This window comes from Panthera tigris, chromosome X, assembly GCF_018350195.1.
Source record: "Panthera tigris isolate Pti1 chromosome X, P.tigris_Pti1_mat1.1, whole genome shotgun sequence".
In the NCBI taxonomy this organism is placed as follows: Eukaryota; Metazoa; Chordata; class Mammalia; order Carnivora; family Felidae; genus Panthera; species Panthera tigris.
In genome coordinates, this window is record NC_056677.1 from 83,801,598 (window position 1) to 83,828,460 (window position 26,863).

Here is a 26,863-nt window from a genome sequence, read left to right on the forward strand (position 1 = left end):
GAATCTGGAAGGGTGGATTTTATGAGAGTCTAAGATTCCTGACCACATTTCTGACAGTGTTGAACATCCTAGGAGATTTGAAGACCTCTCTGTTGAGTAATATAGCAATACCCTACCTCAGTGCAGCCCATGACTGTTCCCACCTTGCTGAGAGGTAGGGAACCTGTCACCTTGCCTTCTTCCCATAGTCAAGGACAACTGACTGTGTCACAAAAGGCAGCACTTGTGGATGAAAAAGACTGCCTATTTGAGCCTGTGGTAGGAGGGACAGAGGACAGAGCAAAGGCCAGGCTCTGGGTGGGAGGTAACAGCATGAAGAAAGATGCAGGTTAAGATAACAAATGCCAGAATATAGTAGCAATGATCTGAAAATTCTCCACTGGAGAATTGGAAAACAGGCTCCAGCAAGGGAAAAAGGTCATCCTGGACTCAGAAATATGGCCAAACCTTACTCTCATGAGAAATGGGATAGCATGGAGAATAACCGGATTCGAGCAGATAAGCCCTCTTTCTAAGTACAGCCACCACTGGCACCATGCAGTGTAGACATGCATAGCTTTGGGATTGGCTGTTGAGGTTCCAGAAATGAACTCTCCAAGCTCCTGATGGAATCCAATGGAGGGGGAATCTCACACAGGAAGAAGCAGGAAGACAACAGCTGGACTTTCTAGCCCTTAGCCGTACCCTATTCACAGTGCCTGGTGGATATCTTCTGACCGTAGGACTTTATAGACAACCCAGTAGAAGATGTTGAAGATGAGGAAAGTGAAAGGGAAGACAGCCCGGGAGATGGTGTCAATCCTCTTGGCTTGCTCCACGTAAAGTTTCTTCATGGTTTCTCCCTCCCTTAGAAGAGGGGCTGGAGGTTGGGGGGTATAAATGTCAGAACTCTCCTTTGGACCTCCATCCTTTGCCTGCAGGCAGTGGCCTAGGCCATAGCCACGGAAATAGAAGTGACATTCTTGGATGATATCTTCCTCCTGAAATTACATGGCAGAAAAGACAGAATTTGAGGTTATAGCTCTAAGGCAGAGGAATAGAGACCAGGCCACACAGAAATATCTCATAGGTGATGCTATGCAGACAGGTAACTTGGTACACAGGACCACTGCATGCTTTTTATGGTCACAAAACTCATGAGATAGATGTATGCTCAGCAGCTATTCATGGTACATATGGTATATTTTATGATTCCGTTGGCAGATAAACCCCAAGATGCCTTTTTAAATTGCATAACATCATTTAAAGCCATCTAAAACCCAGCGAAGTGCAAACCCACTGTGAGAAAGATATCTCAATGCCAAGTTATCTCTGACTGGTGATCAACAGAATAAACAGAACAATAAAACCTTTAGAATGCACAGTTAAGATATTTAGACTTGGTGAACTTGACTTTAATGACTTTCAAAAGCTTCAGGATTAATTCTCCTTCTATGTAGTATCTTTTAAAAAATTGTTTATCTCCATTCAAAGCTGAAAATTCCAAAAGTTTTAAATAACCTCGTTGGTCATTCAAGTTACAGTAAAGCTGATTACTCTATTGCAGATACATGTGCTTCTCTGCAACTCAGCAGATTTTGACAAAGGGGTCAGTACATCTAGGGTAACATTTATTACCCAATACATATTACATTTATGTAGAATATATGCATTATGATGAACACATTAGCATTGGGGAAATAAATTTTATATCAGCATTAAATAATGTAGCAGCTACACAAAGTTCATTTATCCAATAGTCAGCGGATAACCTTAAGTAGCTATAATAGTTGGAAAGTGAGGTAAGTAAGGACAGAAAGAGAGATAAAGGGAAAGATAGAGATAGAGGAAGAGGGAGAGGGAGAGATATAAAGAAGGAGACATAGAAATAAAAAGAGAAAGGACCAAAGACCCTGAGCTATCAATAGAGAGAGTTTTACTCATATGAGAGCCCTACAGGCCCCTACTCACAGCCTATTTACTCTTAGCTTATATACAACCCAGACACACCTAATTTTGTCTACTTCTAAAGCACACACTGCCATTATAAATGATGGTTCACAGTCTGGAAAATAGAGGACAGCTAAGTACACACTAGAACCTAAAAATACTTCATTCAAAGATGGTTACAATTTTTGCAAGTGTTGATGTTTATAGGAGTAAAAGCTTCAGCTATCTAAGAAATCACCTAAAGTGAAATGCCCCCTTGTGGGATGATACCTACTACCTCCTTGGTTTGCCTAGGACTGGGGGCTTCCTAAGACTCAGGACATTTAGTGCTAAAACAGAATAGTGTATACGTATACTGAATTGATATGCCATATATCTGTATATTTATATATGTATATATATACATGTATATAGGTGTATATATATGTGTATATATATATATACATATATACATATATATATATATATATATATATATATATATATATATATAATGTGGATAAAGTAGGTTTTAAACACATTGTATAGTTAGAAGGACATCATAGGGTCTTTATAATGGGACCTTTGCAGCTATGGTAACACACTGAAAAGTGGCTTCATAGGTGAGATATTGGTGTTGTGGGTCCCAGTAGCCCTTGATTATTACTTCACTAGAAGGCTGAGTCTGTCGCTGGGCATCAGGAATGGGCAAGTTCAGGCCAGATATTTACCAACAGATTCCATCTCTTTCTCTGTTTCCTGTGGGCTCATAGGACAGACCTTGGGAAGGGCATTGGTCTTGTTCACTGCCGTGTACCTAGCATGGTGCCTGGTATCCAGTAGGCACCCAGTAGATATTAGTTGAATGAATGAATGGACTGATGAGACATATGCTTCAGAATATAAGACAGGGAATGGCTTTGTTCTCATGAAGCTGGCATCCTCTTAGCGTCTCAAACTGAAGAGTCTACTCAGAAGAGAGTCTTACTCAGTTACAAAGTGCTTGGCAGAAAAAATGATTATTCCTTATCCCACCCATGCACAATGGCCTGATGCCCTTCAGCCTCTAAAAAAATTGGCACTTTTGGCATAGGGAAGAATATAAGTCTGCCAACCAGAGAGCTTTGCCACCCAATCTTTGATTTTGCCAATCTCTGTGAAGAGAGTTGTATATGTGTAGGCCAGAGGCAATTCACTACTGTGGCTTTGCTTTGACCCTGAGTGGCAGTAGGGCTGCCTTAGCTGTCTGCTCAAAGTTACTTCCATAACCTTTCACCAAAGGCCGTGTCTCACCTCACCTGTATTTTCTAGTTCATTTTTATACTTTTCCTACATGGCATTTGTGTTGGACCCATTTTGGAAATGAAGAACCAGAGGTAAACAAAATATCTTTCAAGTAATTTAAACATGAGAGAGGAAAAAAAATTTTCTCTTTTGCTTTCCATTTCAGGGTCCCTCACACCCCTAGTTCCCCACTGCTCATTCTTATCTCCTCAGCTTCTCAGCTCCTCAGCTAGAGGATAAAAGTATGGAATATGTTTGCCAAAGACTCTGAAAAAGAAAGTTGAATCCAACTGCCGTTTTCTGTTTCTATAGATTCATTTACTTCTTTTCTCCAATCATAGTAAATCATAGTAAATCTAAAGGGAATTATTTGGAAAAAATTTACCAGGCTGAAAAAAAGCTATCCCTCATGGGACAAAATATATGACCTCTAGAGTAAGCTGCCCTTGACTCTTTTTGATTTTAACATATTGTACCACTTGCAGTTGGTGACAAAGATAAGTGGTCTGAAATCCAAGGGTTGGGGTCTTGGATAAGAGTATTATCTATTTAAGCCAAATTCTGAGGTGTGTTTGGGGAGGGGGGAGGGACAATGGAGACATAAACACCACTTAGTGGCTTCCATGGCTATTGAAATAGAATATTTTTGTTGCAGGTATCTATAGGGGAGGACAGCTGGGTGCTAGAGAGTAAAGATATTCCAAAACCAAGTTGGGGAAGGAATGAACAATGTGAGAGGTAAGGTGTGGAGATGGGAAAGAGTGATAGGTATTTAGTAATATGTATTGAAGTGAATGAAAAGAAGAGATTGGAGAGTGGGGGGAAGTGCTGGCAGAAGGAGAGAGGCAAGCAGGGTTCTGGGACCAAGCCCCTGAGAGGACTTGGCAGTATTTTGAAATTTCTTCCATTTCTCAAGTTATTCTGCTGATAATGGCAAGGCCTCCTCTCTGTTTAGCTTGAAATACTGCCCTCTCCAATGAGCCTGCAAAGGTTGGTAGAATAGGTAACATGGTTGCTGTGTCCAGAGCCTAGTGCTAAGGCCTGGTGAGGTTGTAAAAAAAGAGAGTCAGACCCTTCCCTGTGAAGCTCATAGCCTAACTGGGAAGACAAAGCAGAAATGTATGGAAAAGAAATTAAACTATTTTAGACAGTGACATGAAAAAAGGCCACCATGCAGTGGAGATGGGTGGTTGAGGAGAGATTAGAGAACATGATTAAGCCTGGAGCTGGATGAACAGCTGGCTGGCTCCTAAAATACTCCTAACTTCCTCTTGGCTAAGGGCTCCCTGAAAATCATATGGTTGCTCTCCCCTCCCCTAAGAGGCTCCTCTCAGACCAAAGACTCCTGCTTTTCTAGCTGGAACAGCACAGCCCAGAGAGAGGTTCTGGAAATAGATTAACTCTGCATAAACTTTTCCTGCCAGCTCAGTGGCCTCCAGGATTCCTGCTACAGTTCCACTGCAATGGTAATGGCTTTAGGAAACACAAAAAGGGACATGGGCTAATGGCACAGGTTTTGATTTTCAGGTTTTATTTATATTAGTAATAAGCCCAGCCCACTTTTTGGCAGGATTCAGGAGCCTAAGTGGGGCCCAGGCCGTAGTTATAACTTTGTAATAATTGAGCACTGGTTATGACAGACTCCATTATGATGTCAGGATCAACATATATATGACCAGGAAGGGATAGGCTGTGGGCAGTTGGGGGCTGGAGAGGTGCAGGGAAGGAGGTGGGACTAGTGTCAACCTGGGGTAGTTCTACAGTAATTGCAGCAGTACTCTGTTGCTAGGACACTCACAAAGGCAATTTAGCTGGCAAAAGGACACTGGAACTGTTTGGCAGCAGGTAGGCATTGAGAAGGCATCAAGATTAAAACCCCTATAAAGATAAGATTTTGGTAGCTGAAGGCAGGTTTGACACAGATAAAGAGGGGATAGTGACAGTTACCTTAGACAAGGGAGCACTCTTTTCTTTCCCTTCTGTCAAGTCTATATATTATTTTTCTAACATTCAGCATGCGATAGGAAAGGTTTTAAGCCTCCTGAAGGAGTTCTACTCAAGGAGATGCAGTTGTGGATCAATCCACTAGAGGGCATGTTTCTCAGCCTGACTAAAGTCCAGGCAAGAACTGATGAATTCTGACAAACCAATAGATGAAACAGGAGCCCTGCTTTCAGCAGAAAGGGATCTTAGCTAGGGACATGAGATCCAGGAGTTGGCTTTTAAAGATATTTTTAGTGTGGACATATGGTTGGGCACTCCAGAAGCAACTGAGGTGGGAGGTGGGGTATTTGGAAGAGAGAAAATCTTAGTGCTGGAGTGGCCCCAATAGGCTACAGCCAGTGGGATCAGATCATTTTCTCTCCCCTAAGAGGTCATATGTGTATATTCTCTGGCTTTAAATCCTCCAAATTGGGCAGAAAACAAGGAGTCAGAGCTCAAGATAGACCAGAACTCTGATTATTAGGCCGCCAGTATGTAGCTCAGCAAAGGCTTTTGGCTTTGCACATAATTGAGCACTTGCTTCTGTGAAAGTGGCCCAGGAACCTCTGTTGTCATGACAACATACCTAGCACCCATTGTCTGGGCAATGGGGAGGGGCAAACTGCCTCTGTTGTCAGGGTCACAAGATCTCTATTTCCCCTGGGTGATCATTCTGCTGTAGAAGAAATGGGGTTAACAAACAAGAGTGAGGGAGAACAACACCTCACACCCAACAACTCTGATACACCCAACAACTCTGATGCACCCAATGAAGATCAAGGTGAAGAAATCCAACAGCCAGAAGAGGCAAGTAGTGGTTTTCAATTCCAGCTTAGCTATGGGGACCCTCTTATAATGCTTCCCTAGAAAGGCCCCAATGCCAGACTCTTGAATTCTTAACCACCAATCAATGTATGGCAACCTGGGGTACCTTCCTCCTGGGTGAGGGGAGAGCCAGGGAAAACCATTACTAATTCTCAAAGTAATCTCATATTGACTAAATTGACATGGTTCTAATACTAGCTAACATTTTTTTCAGTGTTTACTATGTGCAAGGCACTGTTTCATGCTCTTTTTTTTTTAATTTATCCCGTGATAAATTATTTCAGTAGTTTCCCAAGGAGACAATATCTCTGTGTCTCTCATTTACCTTGATAGCTTTTTTAAAAAACATTTTATTTTTAAGTGATCCCTATACCCAATGTGAGGCTTGAACTCATGATCCTGATATCAAGAGTCACATGCTTTTTTTTAAAAGAGAGACAGACAGTGAGAGCAGGGGAGGGGCAGAGAGAGGGAGAGAGAATCCCAAGTAGGCTCTGCACTGTCAGCACAGAGCCCGATTTGGTAAAAGGCGAAAGATTTATGCGATTTGAAGAGAAACCAGAGCATTACAGAGCCCGATTTGGGGCTTGAACCCACGAACTGTGAGGTCATGACCCAGCCAAAACCAAGAGTAAGATGCTCAACTGATTGAGCCACCCAGGTGCCCCGAGAGTCACATGCTTTTCTGACTGAGCCAGCCAGGCACCCCTGTATGTCCATGCTCTTAGTCACTCTACTAGACTGCTCTTACAGGGATTAACGTCTCATTGGACAGATAAAAAAATGGAATCAAAGAGGTTAAAATACTTAGCTTATCTGTGACCAGCCTAGGACTAGAATCCAGGGTTCCTGACTGCCTGTCTAGACCTTATAGCACTATGTTGGGTCTTGGTTTGTGGGAGGAGTAGTAGGGAGGAAGGAGTTCAAAGGAGAAAGGAAGTGGGCCCCACTCTAGTTATATTTACCATACATTGGCGCCTCTGCCTTCTTCGAAGTCGCATGAATTCCTTATGCTGACGGGAGACAAAATTGACAGCAGCGTACTCCAGCAGGGCAGCGAACACAAAGAGCAGGCACACAGCCATCCAGATGTCGATTGCCTTCACGTAGGACACCTGCAACATCAACCAACAGAACAGTCAACCTTCTTGGAGCCCTTCCATGGTCTATCCAGTTGTTTGCCAGCCCATATCAACTGCCTGCTATTCTTCAGTTTTATCCTGAATTTCTCCTGGTTTTTAAAGAAGCTTTCCACAATATGTCCCATTGCCTGAAGGCCCTTGTGAAAGAGATCGGGCTACCCATCATCCTTTACTTCTCTGCACTCTCCACCCTCCACTTCCATCTCCCTTTCCTCCCTACACTTCTTTTACTTTCTTTTATTCCTTTCTCACTTCTGCTTCTGTTCCTGTTTATTATTCTTTTCATTATTATCTTCTTCTGATTCTCTTCTTTCAATAAACAGCAATGAACATGAACACTGCTTTTGTTTGCCCTCTGTTAATCTCCTAGGGTTCTCACAGCTCTGATGGAAATTGGGCACGGTTTGTTATTCCCGTGTGAGACGTGTGAGGACACTTGAGGCCTAAAGAGGAAAAGTCTTAGCCAAGATTACTCAGTGAGAAGTTGGCACTAGGATTTGGGGGTTCTGGGCTTTCAATTCAGCGTCACTGCTATTCATCGAGGCTGCAGTCTCAATATCAGACTAGGAATTCCTTCCTTTCCCTCCTCTACCCCCATTATTCTCTTAACCCTGTGTGTTTTTTTCTTCTGCTCTTTATGAGAGGACCTGCCACACCTGTTGGGATGAGCACTGGATGTTGTATGCAAACCAATTTGACAATAAATTATATTTAATATAAAAAATAATAATAAAAAAAGAGAGGCCCTCCTAAAGAATTGAGCTCGGTGGCCCAAGGGAATGCCACTCAACCCCCAGCTATAGACACTTCTTTAATTTCAAGGTGCTGTTGGCATTTACCTATCTGGTTCTTAGTGCTCTCCTCTCACTACCTGCCTTGGAAGCCTTTTAAGTACTTTTTTCTTCCATTTCCCTTGTGAAGATTGAACATTTACCTCTCCTGGAATGGGGTTTTGGCTGAGTGGGGCCAGGAGAGGTACAGAACTTAGGTTTATGAAGTCCTTTCACCTCTTCAACCAGATGGACCCCCTACATAGTTTTGAGCTGCTGAGCCCACCTCATGGGACTCCCCAGTTGGAGTAGGATTCATGACAGACAACCTCTTTTACCAGCTATTTTGGGCAGTGAGAGTGCTACAGGCCCCAGGTAAGGAGCAGGTCTCACTGGATAAACCTTCTACCGTAGTGGTTCTTGTGATGCCACCCCCCCCCCCCCCCCCGCATCTTCACCTGAGTCGCATTTGGCAATGTTTAGAGATATTTTTAGTTGCACAATTTGGGGAAGGGTTGCTACTGGCATCTAGTGGGTAGAGGCCAGGGATACTGCTAAACATACTATAATGCACAGGACTCCTCCCCCGCCCCCCACACATAAACATACATACACACAACAATTATAAGGTCAATAGTGCTAAGGTTGAGAAAACCTGCTCTCTTTTAAGACAATTCCACTAAGGCAACCCTGATTAAGCATCCCTTGGGGTTTCCACTTTGCCACCTATTAAGAGGGCATCCTATTTCATTCACCATCTCCCAGTCCCACTGTGTCCCCAGGGATGTCAAGTAAGTGCTATGAAAATCCATAATAAGGTAATGACAAGGGAGGTCCATGAAGGGCTTTGGACCATCAAAAGAAAGGACACCTCAAGCCACAGGAATGAAGTCTTATTAACAATAGTGTGTCAATAATACACCTTAAATATCTGTGGAATCCATCCACTCACTATCCTAGCTCATCTGAATGACTCCACACTTTCTTAAATGGTCTCCCTGCATCTATGCTTGCCACCTACAATATGTTTTCCAGACAGCAGCTAGAGTTTTGTTTTCAAAATGTAAACCTAATTATATCATTCCTCTGCTTACAAACTTCATGGCTCTCCATTATTTTTACAATACAGTTTATGCTCCCCTTAGCATGACATTTAGCCCCTTGCCTACTTCTTCAGCCTCATCTTGCCTCTTGTAATCTGTGACTCTCCCATGATAAATTTTTTCAGTAGTTTCCCAAGGAGACAATCTCTCTGTGTTTCTCATTTACCTATTGCTTTAAAAAAACCACTTTCTTTTTAAGTAATCTCTATATCCAACATGGGGCTTGAACTCACAACCCTGAGATCAAGAGTCACATGCTCCACCAACTGAGCCAACCAGGTACCCCAACCTCGATAACTTTTAAATGTTCACTTTATATATGACATTCTCTGGTAAGCCTTCCATAATCATCTCAGTATGGTTTGGTTGCCCCTGCTATATGTGCCCAGGTTACCTACACATTCTTAGCATCCATCAAATATACCTGGCCATTTCCTTCAATAGATTGTGAGTTCTCTGATGGCAGAGACTGTTTCTACTATGTTCATTATTCTATCCTCAGGGCCTAGCTGAGTGCCTGGCACATAGCAATTATTTTGTAAATGAATGGATGGACAGGTGGATGGTTTAGCAGTGTATTTGTCTCTGCTGGCTTCTGCTTGCTTTCTTGGCCCTCTTCACTAAAACCTGCCCCAGAAGTAGTGGGCCATTTAGATCACAGTTTCTCAAGAAAATTGGGTCCCTCCTCCCTGCTGCAACTTTAGGTCAATTCTGTCAGTCTCTGGCAGAAACTTCCATTTAGCCCTCTGTCCTGGTCTGAGCCACCCAGAGCTATGTAGACTGAGAGCAGGCAAAGAGACTGTGATCAGTGCCTTTGGGAGCCCCCAAAAAGGCAAAGAAAGTGTGGTTTCCTGGGAGCATGAGGAATGGCCATGCCAGCTGAATTCCATACAAGTGAGCTTCTGCTTCTCTCATCCTGGACACTAGAGTTGTATTGGGAGTGAAATTACTGACCTTTTCAGAAGCCCCTGACTTTATCCCACCTCTTTCCTTAGGGGTCTCCCCAAATCTAACATCGCACAAACTCAAGAGTGAACAGAAGCTCCCTGACTTAGTCCCTTACTTTGTGGGCTGGCCAATGAGTCTATTTACTTTGGGGGTGAATGCCTACATATTTTGCTTACTGGTCAATGAGACCACAAAAAGGTCATCAAAATATGATGAGAAGGCACAAAATACTGCAAACAAACAGCCCTCTAACAAAGTCCATTTTTTTTTTCCAAATGAGGAAACTAAGTGATTCCTAGGAGCAGACAGATTGTGCTTGCTCACAGGAGGGGACTAGAAAAGGAGGTTATCTTGGCAAGAATAAGGCACTAATTGCAACCTCCCTGCAGGTCAGAGAAGAATCTCCTTGCATGGCAGCTGCAATAAACCAGGGCAGGTTTCTAAGGTCTGAACTACTTTTCTGTCTCTGGTTTTCCTACAAGTCTACTACCACAACACAGCCATCACAGCCCCACCTGGCCCTTTCATCCTTGCTTAAACCCCGTCTGTCTCTCAGAGCCTTTTCAATATCCCTGTCCATTTAGGAAATACATTTATAGGAAATACTTTCTGACAACTTCCCCTGAAACACTTGATCCTAATCTGAACTTTGTCACTGTTTATCACTAGAGGACTTTGGTTACCTCAAAGGTTTTCCAGAAACTCAAAGATAATTGGGAGCATCACCAGCTGCTTTAGCCCCAGGTCCACCACTACATTCTTTCCACTTAACACCTAACAATTTTAACAATAAACAAACATTTATTGAGTGGTTACTAGGTGCCAAACACTTTTGTCTGTGTTAATACATTATCTTATTTATTTCTTTCAATAACCTTATGGAAGAGGTAATATTATTATTCCTGTGTCCCAGGTAAAGAGACTGAGAGGTTAAGGAATTTACCTAAGAATACCATTGGTAAATGATGAGGGTGGAACTTAAACCCAAATCTTCCTGCCTCCAATCTCCTACTCTTAACCACTACACCAATCCCATGGCAAGTTTGTAAATTCACCATGGATGCTGAGATTACACCCTGTTTAAGTTCCCTGTAAACGTCTTCTTAGGAATAAGCACTGGGAGATGGGAGATCACAGGGCCTGGTTCCCATCAAATCAAAATGAGAGGGACTATGTTCACAGTAAGTTCCACAAGTAACTGTGTTGCTTTTGCTTCCTATATTTTTCCATGGCCTAGAACAGTGCCTGGTACATAGTACATGCTCAATAAATATTTACTGAATGAATGAATCAGTTTGTTCCCTGATTTCTCAGAATCTTGCTGACTGTAAGGACATTGAGGTAACCTCTTAATTCCCTACATGGAGACATAAGGCAGGAAGAACCTGGGCCCAGTTTCATGAGCACAAATCTCTTTGTGTAATCAAAGCATCACCAGGCCACAAATGTTCAGAGTCCACTGACTTTAACTGCCATTTGCTACCTCAAAATGTTCTCACCCCAAAAGAATGGACGTTGTCTCTAGAGCTCTTTATAATAGTGTCCAACTTCTGACATAGTAAGAGACAGATGTTGGTTTAAAATCCTTATATATTTTTTTGTTTCTTATGGGACATGACCTTGAGAAGGTTTATTCTATCTCGCTGGGCTTTATTCATCTCATCTGTACTATGAGGGAGTGGGACTTTCTACTTGCTAAAGGTCTTTTGATTTTGGACATGCTAGTATTTCCAGATAAGAGTCAGAGTAAGTCAAGCACTGTCTGCTCAGTCCCTACCCAGACAACACCCACAACCTCATCTTCCACATCTTTAGCAATATCATTAGCAGTATGTTGTAGGGGAAGAGAAAACTCCGGCCACATGCTCTTGTTCAATGGCTCTCCTCTACCTTAAATCCAAGGCAAATAGTGATCAGAAGGGAACAGGACTATGAATGTGACTATGGCAAGCAAGTTCTCTTGCATGTCTCTTCACCTTAGGCAAAGATGCCCGGGAGCCAGAGCTCTGAGTTGTCATGGTGAGCACAGTGGTGATTCCTAGGCCCACACGAGCAGGGGCGGCATCCATGTTGATCCAGAAGGAGACCCAGGACAGGATAACGATGAGTAGGCTGAGGATGTACATCTGAATCAGATAGTAGCCCATCTGCCTTTCCAGGTGAAACTTTACCTCGATGCAGGTGAATTTCCCTGTAAGGAAAGAGGTGAGGTATCAGGCCTCAGGTTCCCAGCCTGCAGCTGAGCCTGAGAGGCAGGACTAGGGCATCCCTATCTCTATAGGTCAGCCTCTGGGAGCCTCAGCTGGGCAAATAAATGAGCCTTTCAAAAATAGTCCCAAGGAGCACCAGAAGTTTGTTCTAAGGAAGCTGTCAGAGCAGCCATCAAAGACTTGGCCTCTTGGTCCAAGCACTAGTTTCCAGAAGAGGGCCTTCCCTGTGACCACACAGCAAGAGGATTAAGCACAGAAGGATTCCAGAGCCAGACTGCCTTGGTTTGAATTCTGAACCTTCCACATACTGTGTGACCTCAGGCAAAGCACCCAAGCTAATTTACCTTCAGTTTCCTCGCCTATAAAACAGAGTAACAACAATATCAACTCCATCATTGTAGGAATTAAATTAGGTAACGTATTTGGGGTGTTAAGCACATGAGTAGTTGGTGCTATCGTCATTATTAACAAAGCAATGAGCTTAAACTCTGCCCAAGTCTCAGCAGCCTTGCTTGAGCTTGCTGGTACCCCAGATGCTCTCTAGCAACAACAATTCACTGAAATAAACACTGTCTGTATCTTAAGCAAGTGGGAAGAGCTGGATAGGAACTATCTGGAAACAGTGTCCAATAGACATCAGCTCTGGATAGCAGGCAGCAGGTGCCCAGAGAGCATCAGGCAGCAGCATTCTATCCCACCAATAAAAAGTGCATTAGTCCAAAGCACATGTACCAATGCTCTGCCTCCTCTGCCAGCCATCTTCACTTTACCCTGCTTCCCATGCCCTGAGGCTACGAAAACACTAGCTCAGAGCTTCTCCCAGCAGCAGAGGCTTAGGATAACCAAAGCAAAAAGCAAGGGATGTGTATATTGCTATTTTATTCTGGACTAGGTTTGCTCTTATCAGGCCTGATTCCTCAAGGCTAGTAACTTCATCAATGACTGATTATGGCTATGTGATGCTGTGACCTCCTATTTTTCCCAGAGTCCACCCCACCCCAGACTTTTGCTATGACATGTCTTTGTTAGGTATCCATATTTTCTTTCCTTCCTTCATTTTTTCTATCTATCTATCTATCTATCTATCTATTTATCTAGTTTTGGTAATGGTAGTTTTATTTTTAATTAAAAAATTAATACTTATTTAGTATAGGAAAGAAGTGAGAAGTAGAGAAAAATAATAATATTTATAAGCTCACATTTATCAAGCCCCTACTAAGTGCCCTGATTTTATATAGTTTATCTCATTAAAATTTCATAGCAACTCTTTGGGGCAGGTAAAATTATTATTTCCAGTTTTACATATAGGGATACTGAGGCTCAAAGAGATTAAGTTATGTTTTCTTGAAGGCACCCAATAGTAAATGGTAGAATCAGAATTCCAACTCAGCTCTATATTACTCCAAAGTTGTTGCTTTTATCTACTGTATCACATTACTTTAGAAATATTTAGTGATAATTCCTTCCAGGATTTTTAAACACATGCTTTTGGTTTGTTTCTTTTACCACAATATAATGATTCTGTGTATACAACTTTGAATCTTAGCCTTTTCCACTTGTACTTTCCATGTTGATATAAGAATCTTGCAAGCATCCTTTTAAACATCTGGATAATATTCCACCAAACAGATGCACTGTGTAATTTACTTAACCTCTGTCATGTTGGTGGATATTTAGAACAGTCCTAATTTCTTTGCTGTATAAGCAGTGACCCAGGAACCCTCTTGGGGTCTAAAGTCAATGTGGTATTTTGGAATATTTCCTTCTAATAAATTCCGAGAAGTGGGATTCCTAGATCAATATATAAGGAAAAAAATAACTTTTAAAGTTTCTCAAAGTATGCCTCTCAACGTATGCATCAGAAGCCTCAAGATGCTTGTTCAAATGCAGATTTCTGGGGCGCCTGGGTGGCTCAGTCGGTTGAGCTACCGACTTTGGCTCAGGTTATGGTCTCACAGTTTGTGAGTTCAAGCTCCACGTAGGGCTTTGTGCTGACAGCTCAGAGCCTGGAGCCTGCTTCTGATTCTGTGTCTCCCTCTCTTTCTGCCCCTCCCCCACTCATGCTCTGTCTCTTTGTCTCAGAAATAAATAAACATAATTTTTTTTAAATACAGATTTCTGGGCATCACTCCAAGTGCATATAATAAGAATCTCTGATAGGCAGAGCTCAGGAATCAACATTTTAACAGGCTCCGTAGGGAAATATAATGCAGACTGAAGTTTGAAAACCACTGACCTATATACAAATTGCCAGTTTTCTCCCCAATACAAGTTCTACTGATTTCCACTCCCATGAGCATTTTCTAAATTCAATGGTTTGTTCCTATCTCCACTTCCCACACCCCTACATACACAAACACACATATTCATAAGGTGGTACCCAAAGCGTGTCAGTACACCATAGAAGGATCTACCTCCATTTTTTAAGATAAAGTTTATTTATTTTGAAAGAGGCGGGGAGAGTGTGAACGGGGGAAGGGCAGACAGAGAAGGAAAATCCCAAGTAGGCTCTGCGCTGTCAGTACAGAGCCCAATGTGGGGCTCAAACTCATGAAACTGTGAGATCATGACCTGAGCTGAAATCAAGAGCTTGATGCTCAACTGACTGAGCCACCAAGGTGCCCCAAGGATTTCCCTTCTTTAGCCTCTAGCCTCTACCTCAGGTTCATAGCACTTTGTAGCCAAATTTCCAGGGCAACTGAGGAACAAGTAGTTCTTAGGGAAGCTGCAGGGAGCAGATGCTCAAGCTGGAAAAGCAACTTTTCTCCACTTCCTGGCCCACATTTCACATCTGGGAAAACAAGCCAGTTCAAGAGTTGGTTGATGGTGGCTGAGTATGAGGCGTGGATGTTAAGCCTGCCAGTGCCCTGAAGCCTATTACTTCCTGGTTCAGCAGAGCCATTGGCTACCGTCAGATGTAGATTCTCCACTTTCTATACAAAGTTAGCCCCAGGACAGGTGGGACACTACTGTCACTCACTGGCACAGGTCCATCTACTCTGCAGCATGTGATAGGGACAAAAATATGGGCTTTGGAGTTAGAACTGGATTTGAACTCTCAATCAGCCATTTTCTAGGTATATGACTTGGAAAGTTGATTTAACTTCTTAGAATCTTAGTCTTCCCTTTCTGAAAAACGGGGCTCAAAATTCCTACCATAATGAGATAAGGCATATGAAGCACTTAGCACATTTGGCACAGAGTGGTCTTTCAATAAAAGCTGGCTTCCTTGTTCCCTTTCCTCCCTCTGGAGGCCCTTCTGTGGCTTACAGCCAGTAAAGATCCTGGTTTTTACCTGTGTTGTAATGCTTGGTACAGTAGCCTAGATCCTTCTCATCCCGTAAGATAAACTGGGGCAGAGTCAGCCCCTCAGCCACTTGGACAGCAGGAGCATCTTCCAGCCACTCAAACACGAGGTCATTCATGGTGTAGCCAACTAAAAGTGACAGAGATGGCAGAGGGCTGCAGAGTGTGGTGCTGGGTGGGGTAGGGAGAGGGTTAGAACCAGCAGAAAGAACAGATGAGGAGGTAAGGCCTGGGTTTTAGGAGCTTCTTGCTCATCTTAGAAAGGGAAACCTTTCTGAAGAGGGTACTTGGTCAATTGTCTTATGGGCCTAACCTAAGTAGGTAAAGAAAAAAGATTTCAGACTCCTTTCTATCTAGTTCTCAAGCTTTAGAAAGTCCCAGAGAGAAATTATTCTGGCAGACCTATAAAGCAGGTCAAAAGGGTTGGAAAGATGTCAAGGAACCCAGCTAGGAACCTCCTGACATGTCTCAAATCCAGTGGAGTAAGGATGTGTACTGACCACATGTCTTGAACTGAACCAGCCTCAGAACTAGGCCTTCTGCCACTTCACCCCAGGGAGGAAAGACTATTTGTACCCTGCAAGTCATGCATGGGACAATGTGCATACCACAGACTCCTAGCCAGGGCCCTGAACTGGGGCAGATATTGAGAGTTAACATCTGAACATGCCAAGTTGCTCACAGCTAGCAGTTTGTAAAGGCTCCTGCCATATATTTGACTGTGTTCACACATGTCAGGTAGAATTGGAAGAAGAAACACCGAGGCCCACAGATATCCAATGTAGAGCCTTGACTCAGAGTAGCCGTGTGACTTTGGGCAAGTCATTTCCCTTTTGGTAAAATGCTCTACGTACTATTCACAGTTGTGAGGGGGTAATAAGAACCAGGATGTGAAAGTGGTTTGAACTCTAAAGAGCTGACCACATTCTACCCATCATTGTTATTATATGCTGGAAGCAGTCTGAGAAGCCTTCTTCTCTGAGAATTGAATGCATATGTATTGATCTCACAGGAGATGGCCAAGGACTGCATATAGGTGATGGTCCAGCCTTGTCATCCTTTGACTTCTCTGCAATTGGGGCAGCCCCTACAAGCTGGCACCCCTGCCACAGACTAGCCCTTGGCTCACCTTGACACTCTTGGCACTGTCCTATGCCTAGAATTGTCCTCTTCTGGTTCTCTACAAGTTATCTTTGTTTATGAGCAATCAGGGTTCAGTACCCCCTCTACCATCTCTGGCATTTTTATAGGCATCTTGAATGTCTTAACTCAGGGCGAGTAAAGGTAGAATTACTCCAGGCACTGTGAGAGGGAATATCTTTTGGCAGAGAAAGTATCTTTAAAATACTTACCCCACAACCAACACAAGCACATTTGTATGTAAAGCTGTTACCTTCCCATTCCCCAGCCCTGTGGAATAGCCAAACCAGTAAACAGTGTGAGGATGGAAAAACACATTGGGTTGGGTGTTAGTGGGTCCTGGCTCCTAGTCTCATCTGTGCCAACAACTGATTGTGTGTAAGGGTAAGTCCCCACTCTGGGTTGCCCTTTTCTTGTCTAGAATATCATGGGATGGGGTTAACTACCTGATATTCCAGGCCTTGCTCTGTGACTCTCTAGAGACACTTACAGCTCTCCAGCTGCATCGTGCAGGTCTGGATATCCATGGGGAAGTTCTTGAGGTCCATTGGGCAGGACAAAATGAGGGTCAGCCTGGTAGGGACAGTACAAAAGAAGTGACATCAGCTTACTGCGGCCAAGTACAACACAGGGGACCCTCTTTCCACCCCTCAGCCTCCATCTGGTTTCTTCCCCTTGACCCAAACTTTCCTGGGCATCCACCAGGTGCACCTGATGCTGTAGAGCACATTCCCGTTCTTGAAGATGCGCAGTAACTTGTTGTCTGTGGTCACCTCATGGAAACTGGCCCCTTTCTCATTGGCAAAGAACAGGTCTGGCTTCCAGATAGAGTCTAGCATGGAGGGATCAAGGTCCAAAGAGTCATCAGGATATTCTCCATAGGCTAAGCGTGGGTCATTCCACTGTTGCCGCAAGAAGACATTCACCCGGTAGTCCTGGGAGGGTGCACATATGGGCCCTTCAGAGGCAGTGTTATTCCAGGGACCCAGCATGGGCAGGGGCAGGAGGGTCATGGGCACGAGGGTCATGAGGAGGAAATGCTGGGAGCATATCTCAGGGGCAGTGGACATTTTCCACTGGATAAGGATCCTGCTTTGGCCTGATATGGCAAAGATGGGAAGGGAAAAGACATTTATTAAGCACTTACTATGTGCCGGGCTCTCTGCTAAGTGCTTTATTTATATGCATCATCTCATTTAAATCTTACACCAACACTGTGAGGAGGGTACTGTTATGATCCCCATTTTACAGATGAGGAAACTGAAATGAGAGATTTAAGTAACCTGTCACACAGCTATTAGATGGTAGAGTCAGGATTTGAACATGGGTTTTGTCTGATTCCAAAGACTGTGCTCTGTACCAAGCTACCTCCCATGATTGGCCATCTGCTCCTTAGGCTAGTCTGCCTTTAGCCACTGAACCCCAGGCTAGAGAAATATATCTCCCAGTGACCAACTTCAGACATCCCATGGCTTTAGCCATGATCATGAAACAGGGAGAGGAAGGCAGAGGGAGGAAAGGTTCGGTATCTGGTGGGTTTCTTCCATTCACACAGAATGGAAGCAGGGAACAAAGAGACTCCTTACCATAGTAGTCTCAGTGACAGAGCCAAAACTGTTGATGAAGATGTTGCAAGTCACGTTCACAGGTGGGCCTAAAGGTGGCAAAACACAGCCATATTGGCAGAGCATTCCAGGAGTCTGGAAGCATGTTCTAGGACTCCCTCCCTGAGCTTAAGGCCAAGGCACTTCTGGGAGAAGGCAGTGCCAGCTACACAGACCCATGGGCACTAGGGAGGGGACACTCCTTCTGAACTGTAAGAGCTAGCCCTGTGCCCCCAGCCTCCTCTTCTTGGGGCAGACAATAGGGGTGGCATGGCAGTGCACTCCAAAGAAGAGTGGGGAAGAAAGGGTTTTTGTAGGATGAATGATTCTTACCTTTAAAATTGGGTCGAATTCTGGCATCATATCCTGATGTTCGTCCCATAAGCTTGTCCAGGAAATCAGAGGGGGACATAGGTTGGGGCCCTTTGGTCCCAGAATTGACTTCCTCTTTTGCCAAGGCCACTCTGGACAGGATAGATAAAGAAGTCTGAGGCCAGTTGTATTCTACATTTATCACAGACCCTCTACTTTCCTGTCCCTACACACCTCTGGCTGGTCTCTCCATCAGGCAGGAGGATAGGAGAACATGGGTGTCTGGGTACCTATTTGCAAAATGAGGAGAACAGAAACCTCCATAAGCCAACACTGCAGCTCAATAGTTAGTCCTAAAAAAGTGCTTTCACATATATGAGATCTTTTTACCCTCACAATTCTCAGTATAGTGAGGGTGAAGACAGATGAGAAAAGTGACGTGTGGGATTGGAACAGCCACTATAGAAAATATTATGGAGATTCCTCAAAAAAGTAAAACTAGAATGACCATATAATCTAGCAATTACACTTCTGGGAATATATACAAAGAAAATTAAAACACTAATTCAAAAAGATATATGTACCCTTGTGTTTATTGTAGCACTATTTATAATAGTCAAGATATGGAAACAATCTAAGTGTCCATCAACAAATAAATGGATAAATGGTATACACACACACACACACACATACACACACGCATACACACACATATATATATGTACACACACACACAACAGAATATTATTCAGCTGTAAAAAGAAGGAAGTTCTGCCATTTGTAACAACATGGATCTTGAGGGGATTATGCTAGGTGAAAAAAGTCAGACAAAGACAGACAAATACCGTGTGATCTCATTTATATATGGAATCTAATAAAGACACAAACCAAAAGAGGAGTGGCCTACCCTAAAGTCTCAAAGTTGGTGAGTGACAGGATCAGGGCTCAAACCCAAGGGGTTGAGGCCTAATCTAGTATTCTCTTTCTGAAGGTGTTTTGAAGAGTGACAACTCACTGGAAATAGCATGTTTGCTGCAATGTTTTGGCTTAGCCAAGGATGGGAAGGAGTCAGGGACAATTTGCATCACTGAGAGTTGGTTTTAGTTGCTTAGCCTTCATGCTAAGCCACTCAGGATCTAGGGACCTAGCTTCACCTAGCTTCTAGAGAGAGAGAGACTTGGCTTCTGGTGTTTAGTCCAACAGGAAGCTATGTTTTGAGCTGGATTTCAATTAATGCTTGGGGAAGCTTCAGGCATATAAACTCTCTTTGGCAACAAAACAGGTGAGGTAGCAGGTCTCTAGAAGCATGAGAAGGGCTCCCAGAAGGATGGCTATGCCAAAAAGGTCAATTTCCATCTTTTCCCCCTAACAGCTTGATTTTGAGGAAAGGACCAGTGTGCTTTGGCCTAACCTAGAGGCTGGGCCCCTTCTCCCCTGACAAGTTTCCTTCTAAGAGCAGCAAAACTCCTTCCACATGCCTTCTTGTCTGCTTACCAGCCAACAGCTAGACTAGGGACCAGGAGCTCAGCCTTGAGGGCCAAGGTAGGGCTCAGGGCCAAACTCAGGTTGGACTCCTGGCTGGGCCTAGCCCTCCTGCTGCATCCTGCCATCATCATTGTGCTAGCCACAAGAGTTAGCTCTCTCACAGCCACTACTATTGCCACACTCTGTGGTTGGGAGGCAGGGTGACTACTGTCCTTCTGGGTCTAATTCTCTTTGAGCCAACAGACCCTGGTACATCATCTGTGCACCATGCTAGGCCATATAGATCATATGCACTGTGATCAGTAAAATAAGAAAAATAGCTAAGGCATCATGCTACATGCGTTACTCACCTTATCTAGTTTAGTTCTCACATCAGTGCTCTCAGATAAAGGTTATTATTATCCCCCTTGTATATATGAGGAGACTGAGGATCAGCAAGATAAAGTGACTTATTCATGATCATACAGCTAGTAAATGGTAAAGCCAAGATTCTAACCTAGAGCTATTGACTTCAAAACGAAGTCCATCTACCACTATGCAATGATGCAAGCAGCCCAGGGTGGGCTGCCAAGGAACCAGAGTGGGGGAAGATCAGTGGAAGCCACACCCTGATGTCCTAGACTCCTGCCTCTTTGAATCCCCTGAGCAAAGGAAGCCCTTACTCTGGGAACAGAGACCACTGAGGCCACAAACAGGGGCTGCCAGAGCAGGTGGCTTAAGCATGCTCTGAAAACCCAAGGAGGCTGGCGGTGGTGCTGGAGCAAGCAGAAATCTGTGGCTTCACTACAGGATGTCCATGCTGGCCACGTGCTGCTGCTGGCCACCTGCCACCTGCCTGCTGGGAGGCCACATTGTCCTGTACATGGAGCAGCCAGACCCTCGCCAGCATCTTCGGCCCCACTCTCAGGTCACCTCTCCCAATAGTTCCAGAACTAATTTTTTTTTCTCATGCAAGCTTCTGGGGTGGGGTAGGGGAAGAGCTCTGATTCTGCTCCTGGGTGGTGCCTGAGTGACCTTGGACAGGTCACTCCCCTCTCTAGGACTCAAGTTTCTATATGTACAATGAAAGGCTTAGACTCAAGACTTCCTAAGGTCTTGCCTTGCTCTAATTGTCCAAGTGGGAATGCTGCCACTAAAGCTTGGGCCTTGAGGCAGCCTCCCCTCTAGGAAGGCCAATGAGCTCCACCATGTGCCCCCTTCTGCCTGCATCCTCCTACCAACTGCAGCTGAGCTGCCATTCTACTCTGGGCTATTTTTCACTCTTAGGAAGTTTTTTGCCCCACACATATCACATCCCTGCCTGCCTGCCAGCCAATGTATCTATAAGCAGTGAGGCAGGAGGCTCCTCAGAGACAAGCAGTCCTAGTGTGCTCCTTGAATTAAGTGGAGGAGGAGGAGGTTATTACCGTGGCACCTGGCCCTCTTCACCTCAGGAGGCCCCCTTCTTATGACCAGTTCAGCCCAAACCACAGCTATCTTTCCTCCTCAACTCACCCTGTCCACCTAGACTGGCTCCTGGTCTCATGAGAAAGTGGGAATGGGTAGGAGTACATTTACAGGAAGCTGAAAGCATGTCTTGCCCTCAAGCCCAGAAAATGATTTTCACTTAGTGCCCCTTCAGGGACAGCAAGCAGCCACATGTGCACAGGCAGGGTGACTGCAGAGGGACAAGGTTTGCTCAGCTCAGCTTCATTCTTATATGGTTTAGAGCAAATCCCTGCTACTTTGAAGCCTATTTGGTGGGCAGCTGACAGACATTGGTGTCATTTTTAGGAATTTGAGCAGTGTGTGGCCATACTAGTAGGGAGACAGGAAAGGATGGCAGGACAGATGACCTCTGTTCTGGGGCTCATATACCCAGCCCATACCCAGGCCCAGAAAGATCTCACCCATACAGAAGCCTTCCCACCAGCTCTGGGGCCTTGGCATTCCTCACAAAAGCCTCCCAAGTCCTGGTTGGGGGGAGAGTGTCCTTCCCTGGAGCCCTCCAGACTGTAAGCTTTTTTGTAAACTTAGAGGAAACTGTGCCAGAAGCCCTTGCTGCCCCCAGCCAGTGTTTGCATGCACCTTCTTCTCACTCCGACTCAGCTCACCTGAGGAGGACTTGCCCTGGCAGGGTCCAGAGGAGAAGGAAGGAGAGGGTCGCAGGAACAAGAGTTGTCATTCCGCAAGGAACCTGGAGCTCTTTCTCAGCCTGGCTGCCAAGGTAGGTGTGATATCCCAGCAAGGGGAATGCTGCAGAAAGTACAGAGCCTTCCTCCAACTTGGTCTGCTCACATGGAGCCTGTGGGGTCAGGCTAGGAGTTGTGCACTCTCCCTCCTCTTCTGCTCTCTTCTCTGTCCTGCCGTTACCAGTCAGGGGCCAGAACTATTCCCCCTGGAAATGATCCTGATTTGGATAACCCTACCAGCTCCTGCTCTGGCTTGCCCAGGGGCTCCGGAGGGCCTCAGCCTGCCTGCCTGCCTGCCAGGGAGCCGAAGGAGATTCTCTTTGGGCAGCACTCACCAAACCCTGGAGTGTCTTGGAGGGAAGGAAGGAGGGCGACTGGTAGGGAGATGTTGCCCTCCCTCCCACCTCCCCCTAGGTGCACCCTCCTAAAGCATCAATTTAAAGGCACAGTCGTCTGGCAGCTGGAGTGGGGTTCAGAGAGTGTCGTGTGTTGGGGAGGACCTTGGGCTGCCTCTGCTGCCGCTTGGAGAGGGCTGGAGGTGTTCTGTCCAGCTTCTAACTCTCCAGCTGGAGGAATGCATGCAGGCTGCCCTGCTCTCAGCTCCCCAGCAGTGTCCCTTATAGCCTGGAGCTAAGCTGGGACTGAGCTGTAACATCCTGATTTTTGTAAGGGGGAAAAAGACCTGAGAGGGTTTAGGCAGAGGCATTGGGTTTTCTCAAGCTGACAGCTTCAGGTTTGAGAGCAGGTCACAGGGAGGCCAAGGGCAGGGTTGGCTTTTCCTCAACCCTCTGGATGGAGACACAGGACATGGATGATACAGAGGAACCTTGGAATCTTCCTCATATTGTTCTCCCTGCCTGTCTGTCCATCTGTCTGTCTGCCTGTCCCATCTCCTTCATCCTTGCGGTTTCATATCCTTTTCCCTGACTGCTTTCTTCCCTCAGGTTGTCTCTGGTGAGCTTGGCCAGCCCTCCATAACTCTTGGAAACTCTCTTTACCTGATACCCTTCCCCCAGCCCAGCTTGGCTGTGGGAAGAGATAGGTGTCCCTGGCAGGGCCAGAGCAGGCCTGGAAAACAGTAAGCTTTGCAAGCTTCAGAGGAGGAAAAGCAGCTGAGAGCAATGATCTGGTGACCCAGCCCTGAATGGGAAAGAGAGGCAGGGAGAGTGGGTCTATCTTCTCCCTGGCCTCTGCCCATTTGCTTGCAGCATCCAGGTGCTTTAGCAGCAACACATCTCTTGCCAGACCCTTCCCCCAACTTTCCTGAGCAGCAGCTCAATTGCACTGAGACTTCCTCCAGTGTGTCTCCCTCTCTCTTTTCCTCTACTCTCTTCCTCCTTTTCCCTGATGTTTTCCTCCATCTAGCCTCTCTTTATCTCCACCTCCCTCCTGGTTTCTTCTCTGTGTCTCACCTTTTGAGTCTGTCTTCTCCCTCTTCTTTGGCCCTCACTTTCTCTCCATTCCCTGTTTCTCTCTCAACCTCCCTGTTATCTCCATTCTCTTACTCTCTTCTAAATCACAACAGTAAGAAGCCAAGTGTTTTCATCTTCTTCAATGGAAACTCTCATACCAGTTCTGCTGAGTTCTGAGTGCATACAGGGGGACGGTCAGTGCCACTTTACAGGGATCCCAGAGCTGACTGCAGCAACCCCCCCAGCATCACCAGAAAGGGGTTTTGGGGATTGCAAGCTCTTCTAAGGGCCCGTTGGGTTGTTAGAGGGAGTTATGATGACAAGGTAATAATGCATAGAACTTGCACTGCATCTCCCTTTGGCTGTGTTATTATTCACAGGAGGAATTTTTTAATCACAAATTACATGGAAAGAAGATCATTTTGAACAGTACACACTGAAATGTTGATGGAGGGGATTGGGCTTTTGGAATTGGGACTAGAGACATTACAAGCTGCAACTAACATTTATATGGTCAGTAAGTACAACAAACAAAGTATTAATTTTCCTAAAAACATTTGTAGCAGTCCTTTCACCTGCTCACCCTCCCTCCTCATTTCTGGTAAGCATCACAGTGCCCACTCTGCAGGCACAAGCGCAGGTGGGAAGAAAATCTTCCAGAACCTCTCCTGGCAGAGCTCCTGATTAAGCATCTAAGGGCAAGTGTGGGTGTGGAGAGGCACTTGTCTTCTCTGTGTAATGCACTCCTTGTGCCAAACCTAATCATGTCATTTCCCCTGCCTCAACTGTTCCCTATTGATCTCAGGCTGAAGTTCAAGGTTCTGCATGATCTGGTCACTCTGCTTGACCCACTGATGTGTCTAGAGTCACCATCTCTCCAGCTTCCAGGTATTTTCACATGTTCTCTCTACCAAAGCACTCTTCCTGCCTCTCTTACTTATTCCTGTAAACTAAGTGTTATTGTCACTTTCTCAAGAAAGACTTCTTTTTTAATTTTTAATTTTTAATTAAAAACATTTTTTGGTAATGTTTGTTTATTTTTGAGAGAGAGAGAGAGAGAGAACATGGGTTGGGGGGCAGAGAGAGAAGGAGACACAGAATCTGAAGCAGGCTCCAGGCTCTGAGTTCTCAGCTCAGAGCCTGACCCAGGGCTCGAACTCACAAACTGTGAGGTCATGACCTGAGCCAAAGTCGGATGTTTAACTGACTGAGCCACCCAGGCACCCCTAGTTTTTTTTTTTTATCTCAGAGAGAGAGAGACAGAGAGAGAGAGAGAGACAGAGAGACAGAGACAGAGACAGAGCAGGGGAGAGGGGAGAAAGGGGGGGAGAGAGAGAGAGAGAGAGAGAGAGAGAGAGAGAATCTTAAGCAGGCTCTATGCTCAGTGAGGAGCTGAAGGCTCAATCCCACAATCCTGTGATCATCACCTAAGTCGATATCAAGAGTCAGATGCTCAACCGACTGAGCCACCCAGGCCCACCAAGAAAGACTTCTTGAAGTGCCACCACCCCCTTCAAGTCTGGGTTTGAAGACCCTCCAATGTGTTCCCATAGGACCCTGGCCTTCCCCCTTCACAGCACCCATCATACTTCATTATAGTTGTCTGCTTACTAACTTCTCTCCCCTGCTGTACTGTGAGCTCCCTGAGGGCAGAGACATATTATCCACCAACTCCCTGGGGCCCAGTCCAGAGCATGGCACATTATAGGCAAATAGTGTACATTTGTTAAAAGATGCATCCTGGGAACTCAGAGATGCTTCCCTGAACCCAGTGCCTGTGCATCTTTGTCAGGCAAGAATGATAAGTTTGACACTCAGAGAGAGGGCCAGCATGAAGTAATGGTAATAAGGAGAAATGAGGAAGTGGTTTTTATTCCCTTGCCCCTTAGGCCTGTGGCCTCTTACTCAGTCATCTGGAATTCTTGGCTAATGGAAGTCATAAGCCCCTTGGGACTGGTGCACTGTCTTGATCTCACCTTCTGTGGGCCCTGAGGGATCCTTGAGTGGTGACAGCATAGTAGGGTCAGCTTGTTGGGAAGACAGATCCTTTCTTATGAGAGGCTGTAGCGATGACCAAATGTCTGGCTGGCATGATGAAGGGGTACAGCTTTCCTAAGGTTCTGGAAGCAAAGTTTTTGGGAGGAGAAGGGATGGAGAGGTGGCAAAGAACTGGGTAATTTCTCCTAGGAATTGACAAGAGGCAGAGGAGATGCCTATTTAAGAGTTCCTGTGCCAACAGGAAGCCACACTCTCTGCAGATGACCTCAGCAATTTCTGGCCTGGGAAGGGTACAAAGTTGTTTTCAGCTTTGCTGTATATCCCCTTTCTCTTCTTATTATCAAACTATGATGGATATGATTCTCCATGTTCCAAAATGTATCACACCATTTTCCTGTTTTGCAATTGATGGCCACATTGGCCCCAATGTTGGGGTTGTATAGAGGCTACAATAGGCAAAGTGTTTTTCAGGATGAAAGATATTTCATTATGACAAAATTACTGAGCTGCTAAAAATTGATTAAGCACATTTTCATAAATGTTTCATTCCAGGAAAGAGTCTATCACATTTCAGCCCGATGCAAAGAAAATGGCAATTGCCCCCTCCTGACAAGCAGACTTCCTGAAACCTCATTCTGGAGGACAGCATATTATTTGGTTAACTCAGTGATTTCTAGGACTTACTTTTGGGAGAAAGCTGGAGAATCACTTTGCATACCTTCCTGGACCCAATCTCTCATACTGCCTGTCCAACCTATTGAAGTACAAACTGGTCTGGGGTATACCTCAAAAGGCAAGATCTGTCCCCTGTCTGATGAAATTTGCAGAGAATTAGGTACTTCACAGGAGCACTGAGGTAAGATTTTTTTTTTTTGGTGGTGGTGGGGTGAAATAAAAGACAAACACCTTTTTAAAAATCTGCTAACAAGTACCAGGACAACTGCTAACAAGTACCAATTGGATCTCCAAGGAGCAAGGCTGCATCTTCTTGATGTGTGTGAGTTTTTCTTTTCAGGGTCATTTTCAACCTCCACGTATGTGACAGTTTACTCGAAAGTGGAGGCTCAACTTCTGGTGCTGAGGGAGCACTACCAGCAGAGGTGGGAAGCCCCTTGGCCCTCAGACTCAAGAAGACATGCATACTGTATGCAGGTAGTAGCAGTGCTGGGAGTTTCACAGTCCTCGATTCATCCAGAGGAAGGAAGAAGAACAAAATGGCAGACGTGTCAGGCACATTCTGTGCTCTCCTAAGGCCTTTGGAG

General features: G+C 45.0%; 1 protein-coding gene and 1 long non-coding RNA gene across 2 annotated transcripts; one reads left to right on the forward strand and one right to left on the reverse strand.

The window, feature by feature from the left end:
- Positions 1-634: 634 nt before the first annotated feature.
- LOC102964354 (glycine receptor subunit alpha-4) lies at positions 635-22,184 on the reverse strand. Its single transcript, XM_007086431.3, has 9 exons — positions 22,114-22,184; positions 18,557-18,687; positions 18,206-18,273; positions 17,331-17,554; positions 17,110-17,192; positions 15,469-15,609; positions 11,940-12,154; positions 6,966-7,115; positions 635-980 (listed from the first exon to the last, which is right to left on the reverse strand). Exons 1-9 carry the CDS (start codon positions 22,182-22,184, stop codon positions 690-692), a joined length of 1,374 nt encoding a protein of 457 aa, XP_007086493.3. The 3' UTR covers positions 635-689.
- Positions 22,185-24,035: 1,851 nt separating this feature from the next.
- Positions 24,036-26,451, forward strand: LOC122235482. The gene is made up of 3 exons (XR_006213565.1): positions 24,036-24,116; positions 24,409-24,491; positions 26,154-26,451. It is a non-coding gene; the product is annotated as an uncharacterized LOC122235482 (long non-coding RNA).
- Positions 26,452-26,863: the final 412 nt, after the last annotated feature.